The sequence below is a fragment of the Somniosus microcephalus genome, chromosome 17, assembly GCF_052327205.1.
Source record: "Somniosus microcephalus isolate GS21.2 chromosome 17, FLI_Smic_1.0, whole genome shotgun sequence".
Lineage (NCBI taxonomy): Eukaryota > Metazoa > Chordata > Chondrichthyes > Squaliformes > Somniosidae > Somniosus > Somniosus microcephalus.
In genome coordinates, this window is record NC_141003.1 from 72,843,273 (window position 1) to 72,859,081 (window position 15,809).

The 15,809-nt window shown below is 39.6% G+C and overlaps 1 protein-coding gene across 1 annotated transcript in view; it reads left to right on the forward strand.

Annotated features, from left to right (window-relative positions):
- Positions 1 to 15,809, forward strand: part of chchd3a (coiled-coil-helix-coiled-coil-helix domain containing 3a) — a 336,024-nt gene that overhangs the window by 297,539 nt on the left and 22,676 nt on the right. The window contains exon 6 of the mRNA XM_086010675.1: positions 2,570 to 2,640. Within this exon, the coding sequence (XP_085866801.1) occupies positions 2,570 to 2,640 (71 nt within the window). The remainder of the gene's footprint in view (positions 1 to 2,569; positions 2,641 to 15,809) is intronic.

Sequence of the window (15,809 nt, forward strand, 5' to 3'; positions counted from 1 at the left end):
AGAAGAAAAAAACCAATAAAATATGTACTGGCTCAACGAATAGAAAGTCTTCAGAGTTGCAGCATCAGTAAGAGAACTTGCAGCCGTAAGCTTCCATGAAGCATGTTTCTAATTTCACGCTTGTATCTGTCTCACCGGCTAAACCTTAGTTGATGATCTCCTCACATAACTTCAGCTTGGACCTGCTCTTTTTTTTTTAAAGAGTGCACCTTCATAAATAATTTGATGTCGTTTTTTGGACAGCTGTTCACTTGTGATAAATATGCCACATTGATGAGCATATAGCCTGCCACTGTATATAGGCTGCACTGCAAACTTGAGCCTTTCCCATAGAAAAAAAGGTGGGTTTGTAGTTCACACATGCGCTGCACCCTCGACTCAAATAGATTTTGTTGCTTTTTTTAAAGGGGGCGTGGCCTATATGTGCACTTATGATGATATTTCGCCACCCCCACCCATTGCAGCACCTCTGAAATATCCAAGTGAGTTCAGTACAATGCCATGTTACTTGTGACATTCGATGCATAAATCTTCCAAATGTTTGCTTTTAATAATCTGATGCAGAACTATTCTTTGTTCTCATTTAAAGTTGAATACGCTCCATGATTCTGGAAAAAACATTTGGAAGGTAACATTTGCTGGAATTTCTGAGCAGAGACCACAATCAGATCTGTGCCGGTCTGCAATTTTGGACTGATTGGAGAGGACTGTGCTTGGGCCCCAGCTGTCCACTCACTGATGTAACTGAGTCCGAGAATCCACATGTCTGCGATCTGGGACTTTTTTTTGGAGGAGGAGGGGGAATCCAAGCCAGCAGAAAGGATTTGTCATTCGTTTTCTCTTCCACCATCATTTACTCACTATACAACAAGCCCTAATGTTTGAAGACATGTATTACCATCCACTTTTATTGGGACAGAAAGGGGAACGACTCACATTTATTACCACCCGCTTTAAAAAAAAATGTATTCAACTGGCCAACAGCATTTGATAGCAGTACCATGCTCCTTCAGAAAGTAAAACTAATGACGGGCCTTTTATGATCTGGTCTCAGTACCTAATGTTCATAGAAGCCTAGAAATGTTGGCATTGCAGGAGGCTGTTTAGGCCACTGTGCCTGCTCTTGATGGGATAGCTCCACTTTGATACGATTGGACCACTCTGATTTGTCCCATGTGCTGATGAAATAGATTTCAGCCCACGCATTAGCTAAAATTTGGTCACCTTCCTACTTGGCCATCACTCCAATTTCCTGTGGTTTTCTCCTTGCCTTCCCACATACCCCCATGTCCATGCTGCCCATATGACTAACTTTATTCTGCTACTGTTGTTCATTGCCAGTTGTTGGTTGGTTGATCCACCTTGCAGTAAAAGAAATGAAAATTTGCATTTATATAATACTTTAATGTATCACTCAAATATGTCACAACACAATCCAAATGCAGCAAATTACTTGGAAATTCAAATTATATTTGTTTTGTAGGCAAATGCAGCAGCAATTTTGCATAGAAGAAGATCCCAAAAACATCACTGTGATGAATGACCAGATCATTTGGTATTGGTTGGAGAATAGCTCCTCTCTCCAAATAACCTGTATAACACTGATAAGATCCAACCTCTAGGCGAACCCAGAGAGTGAAGCTTTGTGGATTATTACAAGGTTTTTTTTCTTTTAACCCAAATCCTGAATGACGTTTTGTGCTATGTATACTGCAAATATGTTTGCGACATTATACTGTGAAACTAGACCTCATTAGTAATAAAGCTTGGCTTGCAAAAAAAAAATGAGCATGATACATTCACTTCTGAAATGATTATTGTTTATGCTGAACTGTGCCCGGTATGACGGATTTCGAACACTGTAGCTTGCTCTTTTCAAGCAGATAAATTACGCAGGATCACGCCTGCCTGAGGGACTCTGTGTCTCGTTCTGTATTTCCCCTTTCTATCACAATAAAAGCGGGTGGTAATAAATGTCTTCAAACATCAGGGCTGGTTGTGTAATGAGTAAATGATGGTGGAAGAGGAATACAAGAAACAAATGATGAACCCTATCTCTGCTGACAAATGACTTTTTGATAAGTTGGCCTGCAATCAAATTAGAAAAGCCTTTCTTTCTATCGAAACTCCAACTGAGCCATTGAACAGCAATCAAAACAGCAAATAAACTACTCAAAGTATCGTTCCTAAATAAAAATGAGCCTTCAAGCTGAAACGATCAAAAATTGCTATTGATTCTTACAGCTGTTATGTTCATCTTTATTGATCCGGTAAAGAAAGATAAATCTGAGCCCAAATGAGATTACTGTGCGTCAGACCACGAGGCCAATTTTGAACCATTCATCACCGCACGCAATGACCCATCCACCCATACCAGTTGTGCTCCCGTCTAATCGCATTGCCGTCGATTTTTATCTAATACAACAGACCTGGCGTATGACAATCATTTGCATCCTATGACTGCTACTTGCCGTGGGGGTGGGAGGGAAACAGGGTTGCACCTCGATATAATTTTTGTTTTCTTATTGTGTTTGTTTTCTCTCCCCTCCCCTCTTTTCCCCCCCCACAGAGTGCCCAGTTCTACAAACTGACCGCTGAACAATACCAGAAGGCAGTTAGTGAAGTGGAGTCCAAGTTCAAGTAAGATCTAATATTACAGTTTGTTTTTTAAAGAATCTCTTCCTTTTTAAAAAAAAAAAAGAAATCTAATGGTGCCTTTAAATGTTATGTGTACACTCCAGTTCATCCAGCAATCATCATGATTCTTGGATCATTTCTCATTATATTGATTATTTTCATCTGAAATGAAGCAGCTCAGTTAGCAGCATGGGAGCGTGTACTGCCTCTGAGATTCACTGCTCGTGCTGTAGAACTATGGGGAGGTAATGAGGTAGAACTTGCACAGCACCCTGCCATTTTATTTCTTTCTCCAAATGATGGTTTGGAAAAACAATCCTTATAATTCTGCGGTTAAAGCAGAAAATTCTGGAAACGCATAGCCGATCAGTCCGCATCTGAAGGAAAAAGATTCGAATGGAACCCTTCGTCGGTGTGAGGGACACATTCCCGGCCATTGTGAATGAGCTCCAGTGAATGGTCCCGCCTGAGAAGTTAACCTGTCTTTTGTCTTCCCAATCCTGTACATTTCCAGCAATTTCTGCTTTCATTTCAGACATCCAGCATTCACTTTTCTTCTTAAAATCCTGAACTAATTTATCAAAGTAAGCGAGCATCATAGTTCAGCTGTGCTGCTGTTAATGTAACACTATTTTGAGTTAATAAAACCAGAACTAGGGATTCGATTAAAACTGACTTGGGTGTGTGTTCCTTCTCAGAGAGCTGAATTTCCATTGATAGTTTATGCATTGTCTACTCTGGTAGCTTTTCTATTCAACTTATATCTTTTAATATGTTATAAAATGACATGGAATGTATGGCACAGAAACAGGCCATTCAGCCAAACTGGTCCATGCCAGTGTTTATTCTCTGCACGAGCCTCCTCACACCCCACTTCATCTCACCCTATTATCGTTTCCTTCTCTTCCTTTCTTCCTCATGTGTTTATCTAGCTTCTCCATAAATACATCGCACAGATGCAGGATGAAGCGAGGGAATGAAGCAACCACAGTGCATCTCTTTCTTGTTAATATCTGCTGAAAGGGACAAAAAAGAACACACACAGATGTCTGTGGATACAGTAAATGGTGGGTTGGGAGTGGTACAGGCCAGTAATTCAATCAAATGGTTCTGATGATGCCCTGATTTGTGAAAGTCAACACGATCCCAAGATTGAATTATTGATTTAACAAGTATCTGGTGCTGAGTTTATTTGTTAAAATGTTAAGTGTAACATTTATATACATCTAGGCGAAGAACCAAGGCCTGTAGTGCAGGACACGCCCAAGATTGAAAAATGTAGGAGAGAAGATGAGTTAAATCAAGTAGCAGTTTGGGTTTTAAAAGCTTGTGGATTGGAAGAGGAAGGAGAGACTGAAGCAGGTGCGGAGCTCCACATCTTTGAGGTCCTAGGAAAGAGTGAGTTAGAGCATGAGACAGTGCCATAGATCTTGATTTTAACACAATGAGTGCATAGGGAGGAAAAAGAACATGTCGGGTGGTGTACTTGGAGCTTAGGAGGAACAAGAGAGGAAAGAAAATTTCCCAACAGCACAACCGGTAACATTGTTCTCGTGCACCATGATACAGTACTACTGTCTTTTTCCGCCACTTAAATGAATAATATTGTGCAATACATATTATGTTGATGCCATGTTTGCATAAAAAAATGGGTTGTGCCTTGTATCCAGAGAACTGGACTTAATCATTAAACACAACCACACTGACTGACAGGATTTGATGTAAAATAAATCATAGCTGGCAAGAATGTGCATGTTAATCTCATAGGAAGTCAGACCTCCACAAACCAAGTGGGTCACTCTCGTGCACATAAAAACATTTCCATTATAAAGGGTCAATTAGCTGTCTGGACCGACTGTCTGAACCTGACTCCTTAATGTAAATCCATCTTACTTAGTACCATTCAGGCTTGTGCTTTATGAGATTATATATACAGTTGTAACTCTTTGAATAATAAAAGCACCATTAGGAATTTTGACATTTGTTATCTATCAGAGTTTCCTCAGATGCTCCTCAGGCAATCCTAGCGATTTTCATAGAAACGGCATTATGTGAAGGACAGTCTTCGTCAAGTGTGGCACTGGATGACAGCTCTATGGAATGGATAGTATACAGGAGAGGACTGTTTGAATTAAATGTTACATTAGACAGGGCGGCTCGGTAGAATAAACACAAACGTACTGAATGTTTTTCGATTCTTTTTCAAATGTTATTGTAAATTTTGACAGCATTTTATGAAATTGAATTGTGAAGAGGTTGTATATTGCATTTGTGTATTGATTGCTAGCTATAGTTTTCTATTTATGTCAAGTCCCTATTTTTGTTGCACGAATCTGCAGAGTAAAGGTTGAATACTTACAGGGGTAAAAGGGGAGTCAAACCGACTGTGAACATGGTTAAATGCCATTTCTATGTAGCAGGGAGAGAGAGCAGTGTCTGAGCTGGGTACCGATTTCTGGTGTGGAAGGACCAGAAGAGCAGGAAAATATTTTTGAAGAGTCCACACTGTTCTCTCCACAAATGCTACCTGACCAGCTGAGTGTTTCCAGCATTTTCTGTTTCAAATATCCAGCGTCTGCAGTTTTTTGCTTTTTGTAAATATTCCTACAAGAACCACAAAACTTTTTCATAGATTTTCTTTGCAGATTTTTTTTAGATATGGCTATTACAGACCCCCAAAATAAAAGGTTGATTTAGAAGGTAGAACGTGGGGGGCAGGCAACTGATTAGAAAGTATTTCATGGACACCTATAAATATCAGGAAATTTAGCAGGTGTGCCCTCCAGATAAGTTAACAAGTAGCAGTTTATAGGTAATGAAGGAACATTTATATATGTTCGGATGACAACAGAAAAAGGTTTTGATCTGTTGGTTACTTCTGCATTTGGGAGGTTATGCTGAAGAAAGAAATATTTTTCTTCCTTTTGTTCCAGCGCCATTGTGGTCTGGGGAGGGAAAGATCCCACACTTCCTGATGTTCACAATCTTGCATTTTTCCTTTGTTTAGTCTTATCTTTTGAAATGCTTTCTAAAACAAAAAGAAAATATTTGTGTTGATAAATGTCTTAACTTCTAGGAATTTTTGTAATGTGTCTCCAAAGAGTAGAGAAATATAAGATGGATAGGCATTACCTCATAGTAAAACTGGCAACCTAAATCTACCCATACTAAAAGTTTTGTCTGTCGGAGAGTAGCATTCCTACTTATTCTCTTAGCATCCCTTGCTGACTACATGGTATTGTCAATCAGATCCAAGAATCGTATTCCACAGCAAACACAGAAGGCAGCCGTTATAGCCTGTATCAAAAGCAGAAACTGTTTAAGTTTGAATAAATTTAACCACTTGAATACATCTAACTCCCTATCTGCTAACAATTTATGTAAGTTAAAATAACTACTCATTTAAAAATTCAATTTGCAAGTAAAATTTTAACTCATTTGAGTTTCTGAGCCAAGTCAAGTCAGGAAGCCAAATTGTGAGCAAACCCAGTCAGAGGCATCAACTGCTGAGGCCTATTCAATCCCATTTTATAAATGATGTTGTCCCTGAGTAATGTCACAAGATCAATTAAATATTTACAGGTTAAAGGTGCACAACCCCAACTGTCTCATTTTTTTCTTAATACAATACAGACGTTGAAAATTAAAGTTATTAATGGAACTCGGCATTTAAATATTGTAAATAATGACTGGAGAATTTTTTTTTTAAAAGAAACGTATTAGCGCATTGCTTTCAATTTCCTATTAATTGCTTACATACAACCATCCAATTCCTTTTTGAAAAAAATAAAATGGTAAAAAATGGTTGTGTCTGTAGAGGGGCGTATGGTTTACATTTTCTGACGATAGCCAGGAATTCTTTGAACTAGGCTTCTGCATGCTAAAAATGCAATACCTATGAAGTCAAATGGTTGAAAAGCATTAGCTTGACATTAAAATCTGATTTTCTTTTTTCCCATCCGTTTTTTTAAAATTCTGGTTTACACCGTGAATATTGAGGAAATTATCTGAAGAACTGGGCTTTCAATCGATTATGAAGGCAATTCTAGGGACCTGAATTTTCACCTAGAGCTCGGCATGCAGACCAATGTTCCCTCTAATATTTTTTTTCATGTGCAGTTCCTTTAAATTTGCTGCGCAGCTGCGTGTGCCAGGTACCACTTCCAGCGACAGCAGCTGGTGAGCGGTCTGCGTGGGACCTCACGGTCAATGCATGGCCATGCACCTTAGTGGGGAACATTGGTGCAGACATCTTGTCTTCATTGTACTCTGTATCAAGCAAGCAGTGTGGATTTCTCAGTAGTTTGGTTTGGAGATTCTTAAGTATGGTGATGGCATTCTGCATATGTCAGATACCCAGCTCACTAAAAATTAATGACTCCAACTTAGTAATACTCCTAAGCCAATGCCTCTGATGTCAGCACCCACTGTTTTATGTTTTAAAAAACAGTCAAAACCAATTGAATAAAAGGATGATCATTTTTTGTTGCTATTCAATTTTTTTGTAAAAGGGTTTAGATGAGTCTCTCTGAAAATTAATGTATACTCTACGACCATTATTAGGGTCCTTTATTAACATTTGATGCAAATATAACATACTATTTATCAATGAGCTATTTAAAAATGAGCTGGAATCAATAGGAAATCTGGATTGGTTTTTAAAAATGACCCCATGCACTATTGCAGTTAAACTCCGCAGCTTTCAGCAGGAAGCTTAATGAAGAAGAAAGCCCATCAAATCTATGAGTAGATACAAAGTGTGCTGGATCCCAGAATTCGAATCCTGAGAGGGCTGTTATTGCACACAGGCCATCGTGATTTCATTTCCTGCACTTTATTGCTCTATTTTATAGGGGAATAAAATAGTCAAGTGCGATGTGTTTCATACGCTGTGAATGATGGAGTGCTAAGGTGTATTATAATTAGCAGCGCTACCCAAACTGCAGCAGCATTAAGCAGTAGATAAAGAATAATGGATACGTGGGACTCATTGTAAGACAGTGAATTACGTCATAAACTGCACAAACTAAATGAGAGCTCCTCATAATGAATGTCTGCCCCATGAGGTTATATTACAGCTCTGAAAGCACTGCCTGGTATCCATGCTTATTTGACTGACTTTTTTAATGTAATTTTATTTTTGTTTTTGTCCAAGTTTGTCATTTTTAAAAATTTGCTTCAGCTGCTTCTGTGAACACTAATCGTGTGGGATAACTCAGGAAGTGATACAGTAGTAAAAGACGAGGTATGAAATGACTGATTCATTGAACGGATTCTATGCTGTTTTGTGATAGCATGAAATTTATTTGCACATTTAAGTCGAGGGTCCTTGGGTTTAAAAGAAAAAGAATTATTCTGATGAAATATTCAGATGACTATATTATGGGACAAGGGCTTTTTCCTCAACTCATCTCGTGAAGGCATTGACTCCCTGCTTGGGTACAGTTCCACGGGCACATGCAGCCCTCCAGTATCCCAAGTAGGTTGCCATTCTTCGTATGTGAGCTTAGACAGTTAGTGTCAACAGGCTATTAAACCATGGGAGCACCACAGTTGAGCCTATTTCCGTCCTCAACCAATATTCCTACATCCCATAGTGATCGCTGGGCAGTGATCAGGAGCAGAAATCCTCTCCAATTGTACCATCCAACACAGTCCTTTTTGAGATTAGCAAACTCTGCAAAGATCAAACCTCAGGAACTCAATCTCAGCTCATCACTCCTTTAACCAGCTGACCCATTGACCAAGTCCCAAATTAGGTTTTGTCTGAGAAGAATAACTGCGATACATGCATTCTGCATTGTCAGGATATAATTAGGTTTTTCCAGCAATTTTTTATGTTTGTCTTTCTTTAAAAGCAAATTTATTTTCCTGCTACTATCTCTGCTTCTTGCTTTTGTTCTTCTCTTCGATGGGCCCCCTTTGCAGCTCATGCATGACCTCTTGCAGCCACGGGGCAGGGAAGGCCACCTGCTTTCTGGATTTTGGCAGTGACGTTGTTGGCAACCACCAGAAGGCAGTGTTGCAAACCTCCCTGTACCTGGACTTCTGATTAGCACCTCCTAAGATTGGTAATTCAGCAGAGGGAGAGATGAGTGAGGTATCCCACCATGCCTGACTGCTCTGCTGTATCGTCTCCATTTACCATTTTTAAAGGGTTAATTGGTTTCAGCCAGGATATGGTAAACTAACAAGTTCTGCTTTTCTCTCTCTCAACATAAACATTATTAAGATATTATTTTGACATGCTGCAGCAGTAATGCACAGATTAAATTCCCCATAGTTAGATTAAAAGCAGCGACATTAGATTAAAATAGTCACATTTCCTAAATGGAATGAAAAGTTTACACAGAGTGCACGATAAAACATGATACTGCAAAAGGAAGGCAGGCAGGCCTTGGGTGATGGTTTCAGCTTTTAGTGACTGATTAGATTCAAGGTTCTTGATCTCTCTTTCTTGGGTAATTGGCAAAATGGCTACTATTAGAAAGGAAGACAGATTTAGAGGTTTCGTAGCACCCTAGAGCTTAGCAACATCCTGATGATTGCATTTCAGAAGAACTTGTTTAATGCAATTATGCTACTGATGCCTTTATTTTTTTTTAACGTTCCCACCACCCATCAAATTAGATGTTGCGCCAAGCTTTATTTAATCATAGCTTCCATCAGGGGATTAACACAATTTGTGAGGGATGCATGGTATGTTCAAACGATGAAGTAATTTAGTCTGAGCAATTTTTTTCTTGCCTTTTACTCAGACTTTTTGCTGGATATGCACTCTTCCACCACCACACCCCAGCAGTTACTTAATCCAATTTAATCCAAAACGTTAACAAGTTTGCATTTAAGGACAGACTGTAATTCTAAATTCCAAGAATAATGATATATTACTCTCCGTGTTTCAAGAGAGTGAGTGGTTGGCAAGCCGTTTCTCATGGGTGGGTGGAGTGCATAAAATCGCAGATGAGTCTGGTCCCGTCCACATGCACACAGTTTCCAGTAGGAATCGTCAGATAATGATCAGGAGTGGGAAGTAAAATATTTTCCATTTCCTTGACCCAGGAACACTGAAGCCAATCATCGTGCACTGGCTGCTACCAGAGTAGAGACTGAACCTGAAACCATCCCGATCTTTTTGTGTTTTTAATATCAACTTGTTTGAGCACGGTGTCTTCATGAAGCTTTCAGATGGTGCAGCTTTACTATGGTAGCAAGGAACTGCGATACATCTATACATTTGTAACACAGGACTTGACGACAAATCTACAAAATCTCTACATGATTCTTAGTGCATAGTGCCCTTCAATCTTGGAGGAAAATATATATTTATTCTTGTATTTTAGAATTCCAATTTTCTGTACAGCGGGCACAGTGCGGTAAAATGGCGGTCGGCGCTACCCACTGCGTTTGCGCCCGGGGTTAAAATGGGCCAGGCCTTACGGTGGCACCGTAATGGACGCATTTCCCACCCTCCCTATAGTTATCTGGAGGGAGGGTGGCAATTATAGGGCTATAGTTTGTCTGCAAATACGAACCTTTTAACTTACTGGGTTAAAATGGATAAAGTAATTAATTTTGCATCAAATGCTGAGTTAATTTTGAAAATTGATACTGAGATATAAAAGCAGAAAGTGCTGCATCTGTCGATCAGCAGCTGCAGAGAGAGAAACAAAAGTTCGCAACTCGTGTGGAGCCTTGATCAGAATCTCTCAGTATTGCATAGAATTTACAGCACAGAACAGGCTATTCAGCCCAACTGGTCTGTGCTTATGCTCCACACAAGCCTCCTCCCACCCTACTTCATCTAACTCTATCAGCATATCCTTCCTGTCCCCCTCGTGTGTTTATCTAGATTCCCTTTAAATGCACCTCTGCTATTCGCCTCAACTACTTCTTGCGGTAGCGAGTTCCACATTCTAACCACTCTCTGGGTAAAGAAGTTTCTCCTGAATTCCTTATTGGATCATTAACCTCGTTTTTTTCTTTTCAGATGCTGATTGATCTGTTGTGTATTTTCAACATTTTCTGTTCTTAATTTTGTCTTCCAGCATTTTCTTTTTATTATTAAAGGTGCAGCTGTAAATCATCTTGTAATCCACTTGAAGGAAAAATAAACTGATAATAGTGGCAATAAAAGAAAAAGTATGAATGCTAAAAATGAGAAATTGAAATAGCAGGTCTTGTACATACACAAAAGCATCACCAGCATCTGAAAAATACAAGGCAGGTTAACATTTACTCCCACAGGTTTGGCTCAAAACATTAACCTGTGTTTTCTTGCTGTGCATTTCACACAATTTATTTCCAAATTGATAAGTCAGGTGATTCAGTGCGCCTTCAGGCAATAGATTGTGAAGTTGGTGAAGTCCTTTGTCACACCCGTACCTGCATTGGAATGCCTCCACATCAAAGAAATGGACCATTGCAACCATCAGGGATTAATACAGCTTTAAGGGAAAGTTTATTATTTGGCATTGTTAGTGCGTCTACCATGCATTTTATCCATCATACTGATAGATTTGTGTTCGGCAAGGGTATGGAGGGTTACAGTGAAGGGATCATTACAAGTCCTAGCTCTTTTCGGGCTACCCCAGATCAGGCATATTCCCCAGACGTTCAACTTCAACTGAAGTAAGAGATAGCTGAATTCTATTAGACGCTTAAATGGGTCTAAAGGTTAAGGCTATCTCTCCCTAAAGGAAAGGAACGACTGATGGTTGCAATGGTCCATTTCTTTGATGTGGAGGCATTCCAATGCAGGTACGGGTGTGACAAAGGACTTCACCAACTTCACAATCTATTGCCTGAAGGCGCACTGAATCACCTGACTTATCAATTTGGAAATAAATTGTGTGAAATGCACAGCAAGAAAACACAGGTTAATGTTTTGAGCCAAACCTGTGGGAGTAAATGTTAACCTGCCTTGTATTTTTCAGATGCTGGTGATGCTTTTGTGTATGTACAAGACCTGCTATTTCAATTTCTCATTTTTAGCATTCATACTTTTTCTTTTATTGCCACTATTATCAGTTTATTTTTCCTTCAAGTAGATTACAAGATGATTTACAGCTGCACCTTTAATAATAAAAAGAAAATGCTGGAAGACAAAATTAAGAACAGAAAATGTTGAAAATACACAACAGATCCATCAGCATCTGAAGATGTTACCATCCTCCGGATAGCACTTTTAATAAGTTTAACTAGACTGTAACCTTCCGGATATTATGAGGGTCCAGAATACCCCCCAGAATTCTGCAACTCCTCACAAAAGAGTGTATAGAAATTGAGTTTGCGAGGTTGATACAGAAATACTCCGTGAGACAATTCTAAAAATATATAGTTTTATTTAAGAGCCGACATTCAGTGAACAGCTGTTGATTCAATCACAACTTTTACAGTTCAAAATAGAATTAGCTTACACAATCTTATTCTCCGAGATCCTTACTCTCTCATCTTAACTTCGTTACATTTCCACTCTTCTACTTATTTTTAATCCAGAATATCCACCAAAATCAAATACCTTGATTACCCGAGACTCAACGTTGTAGGCTTACAGAGTGGTTCTGAAGCCGAGAATCGCTTGCCCGTTTCCAGCGACTTCTGTTTTCCCATTTGAAAAGGTCTATTTTTATATCCTTTTTGCAGTAGTAAATCCTTTGAAGTTTTCTGCTGATGTAAGCTAATTATCTCTCAGTCATTCCTTCTGTTGACTTTCTATTCTTACTGTCAATTTAGCTGCTGCATGCATAATTATGTCTCTACCTTTAGGTGTTCCAAAAACCATCATAAAATGGCTACAACAGATTTATCTCTTTGACGTCATTCTTATCGAAGATTTTCCATTCAATTCTTAATATTGGCTTAACTGGTTATAACCACAAACGTTGTGACTCCGTGGTGTTCCAAGTTCAATGCAAAAACCATGTAATTGCTTGGTGCATCTATTGAAGTCATATCTTCAAAGTATTGTGTAGGTATCATATTTACTACATGTAAATTAAAGACACTTTAACCAGGGTGTTTGCTTGTTTTCTAGCTATCTCAATTGGTTGCATATTTAATCGTATTTCCTGTCTTATTTGATGTTACAGTACTTTTACAAAGGCACGTGGATTTTTAATATTCTGTGTTTCTGTTTCACGTGTTAGTTCTTAACACTTTACTTGGTCATTCCATTGTGTTTCTCCCAAACTCCAGACCTCCTGGAAGCGCCAAACTGCTATTTCAATAGGGCCATTGTTTTAGCATTTTTAACCAATTCCCATTTCAAAAACTTGTGGTGTTTACAACTTTGTTAACAACTGATCTCATCTCAGAAGCCTGTTTTCTGTTTGCAGCCTGTGTCTCCGAGGCTTTAGATTTTTAAACCCAGTATTTCATGTATTAATAATATCCGAAATCTGTTCATATTATGGTGTATCTCTTGGAATATGGCTTATTCTGTCACAACGGAACCAAGGCGGGTAGATGGAGTTCTAAATGATCTGCTGCTTTATGGAAGCGGAGGTTATGGCAGTTTCAGTACTGGGTATAGCAAGGTATCGGTTTCAATTGCACTCAACACTCAGTAGATATAGCTGATATAACTGCTGGTGGGTGATGCTCAGGACGCAAGGTTTCGAATGGTCTACTAGCAGATCTCATGTGGCATTGGAGCAGAGGCAGTGGGAAGCCACAGCACTGCCGGCATGAGTGTGTAGGTGTGGAAAGTTGTTGAAGAGTGTTACCAGTTTGGATGAGTTGATGCAGTTGATATCCTTGCAAAGTGAAATGGGCATCTCGTCCACTGACCATGAATCAAGCCCATCATCTGGAGAAGTGCACGTGGGAAGGCAACAGTGAGGGTCCGCATACACAGCGGGGGAAGCTCACAAGGGGCAGAGACTCAAAAGGGAGGAGATAAAATCAGCATGTAGGGCCGCAGAACTCGTGCAGCAGTGAAGGCTCCAGGTTCAGAGCTAAGAAAGGGGAGGCTTATGGAGACAAAGGTTAGTGAATGTATGGTGAGCTATAATGGATAGCTGTATTGCTAAGTTTTGTATTTGTTTTGCAGAGTTACCTGCATGTGTTTATTTTATGTTGTTTGTGGGGGCAATATAGAAGGGTGGTTGTTGAAACAATATGGCTGCCCGTAGCCCCTCCACCTGTCTGTATTGGTGAAAATTACGTGGTTATATGAATTGAGCAGAAAGGTGACGGACCTTTTCTGTGCTGCAGACACATTACAACATCAGCATAATATGAACCTTGTTAACTTATTTGCCATCTCAGTACAAGTGTTTCCATTCGAGAGGTTGTCACAAAGAGTATCACCGGATCATTGTTCACCCTGCAGCCAGACACATCAAGGCTCCAAAGGTTGCCCAAAAAGAGTAGTAAGCCTGAGGATTGGGAGGATTTTAGAATTCAGCAAAGGAGGACCAAGAAATTGATAAAGAAAGGGAAAATAGAATATGAGAGTAAACTAGCGAGCGACATAAAAACAGACTGTAAAAGCTTCTATAGGTATGTAAAAAGAAAAGATTAGCGAAAGTAAGCATGGGTCCCTTACAGGCTGAGACAGGAAAAATTATAATGGGGGAATAAGGAAATGGCAGAGAAATTAAACAAATACTTTGTGCCTGTCTTCACGGAAGAAGACGCAAAAAACTTCCAGGAAATAGTGGAGAACCAAGGGTCTAGCGAGAATAAGGAACTTAAAGAAATTAGTATTAGTAAAAAAATAGTACTGGAGAAATTAACGGGACTGAGCGCCGAGAAATTAACAGGACTGAGAGCCAATAAATCACCTGGACCTGATGGCCTACATCCTAAGGTTTTGAAAGAGCTGGCTATAAAGATAGTGGATGCATTGGTTGTCATTTTCCAAAATTCTATAGATGCTGGAACGGTTCCCGCGGATTGGAAGGTAGCAAATGTAACCCCGCTATTTAAGAAAGGAGGGAGAGAGAAAACGGGGAACTACAGACCAGTTAGCCTGACATCAGTAGTAGGGAAAATGCTAGAATCTATTATTAAGGACGTGGTAACAGGGCACTTAGAAAATAATAATAGGATTGGGCAGAGTCAACACGGTGTTTGACGAATCTGTTAGAATTTTTTGAGGTTGTAACTAGCAGAATAGATAAGGGGGAACCAGTGGATGTGGTGTATTTGGATTTTCAGAAGGCATTTGATAAGGTGCCACACAAGAGGTTATTAAACAAAATTAGGGCTTAGGGAATTGGGGGTAATATGCTAGCATGGATTGAGGATTGGTTAACGGACAGAAAACAGAGTAGGAATAAACGGGTCATTTTTGGGTTGGCAGGCTGTAACTAGTGGGGTACCACAAGGATCAGTGCTTGGGCCTCAGCTATTCACAATCTACATCAATGATTTGGATGAGGGGACCAAATGTAATATATCCAAGTTTGCTGATGATACAAAGCTAGGTGGGAATGTAAGTTGTGAGGAGGTTGCAAGGAGGCTTCAAGGGGATATAGACAGGCTAAGTGAGTGGGCAAGAACATGGCAAATGGAATATAATGTGGAGAAATGTGAAGTTATCCACTTTGGTAGGAAAAATAGAAAAGCAGAGTATTTTTTAAATGGTGAAAGATTGGGAAATGTTGGTGTTCAGAGGGACCTGGATGTCCTTGTACACAAATCATTGAAAGTTAACATGCAGGTAAGCAATTTGGAAAGCAAATGGTATGTTGGCCTTTATTACCAGAGAATTTGCGTATAAGAGTAAAAATGTCTTACTGCAATTATATAGGACCCTGGTGAGAACACACCTGGGAATATTTTGTACAGTTTTGGTCTCTTTACCTAAGGAAGTATATACTTGCCATAGAGGGAGTGCAACAAAGGTTCACCAGACTGGTTCCTGGGATGGGGGGATTGTCCTATGAGGAGAGATTGAGTAGACTTGGCCTATATTCTCTGGAGTTTAGAAAAATGAGAGGTGATCTCATTGAAACAAAAAATTCTTACAGGACTTGACAGGGTAGATGCAGGGAGGATGTTTCCCCTGGCTGTGGAGTCTAGAACCAGGGGTCACAGTCTCAGAATATGGGGTCGGCCATTTAGAACTGAGATGAGAAATTTCTTCACTCAGAGGGTGGTGAATCTTTGGAATTCTCTACCCCAGAGGGCTGTGGAGGCTCAGTCGTTGAGTATATTCAAGA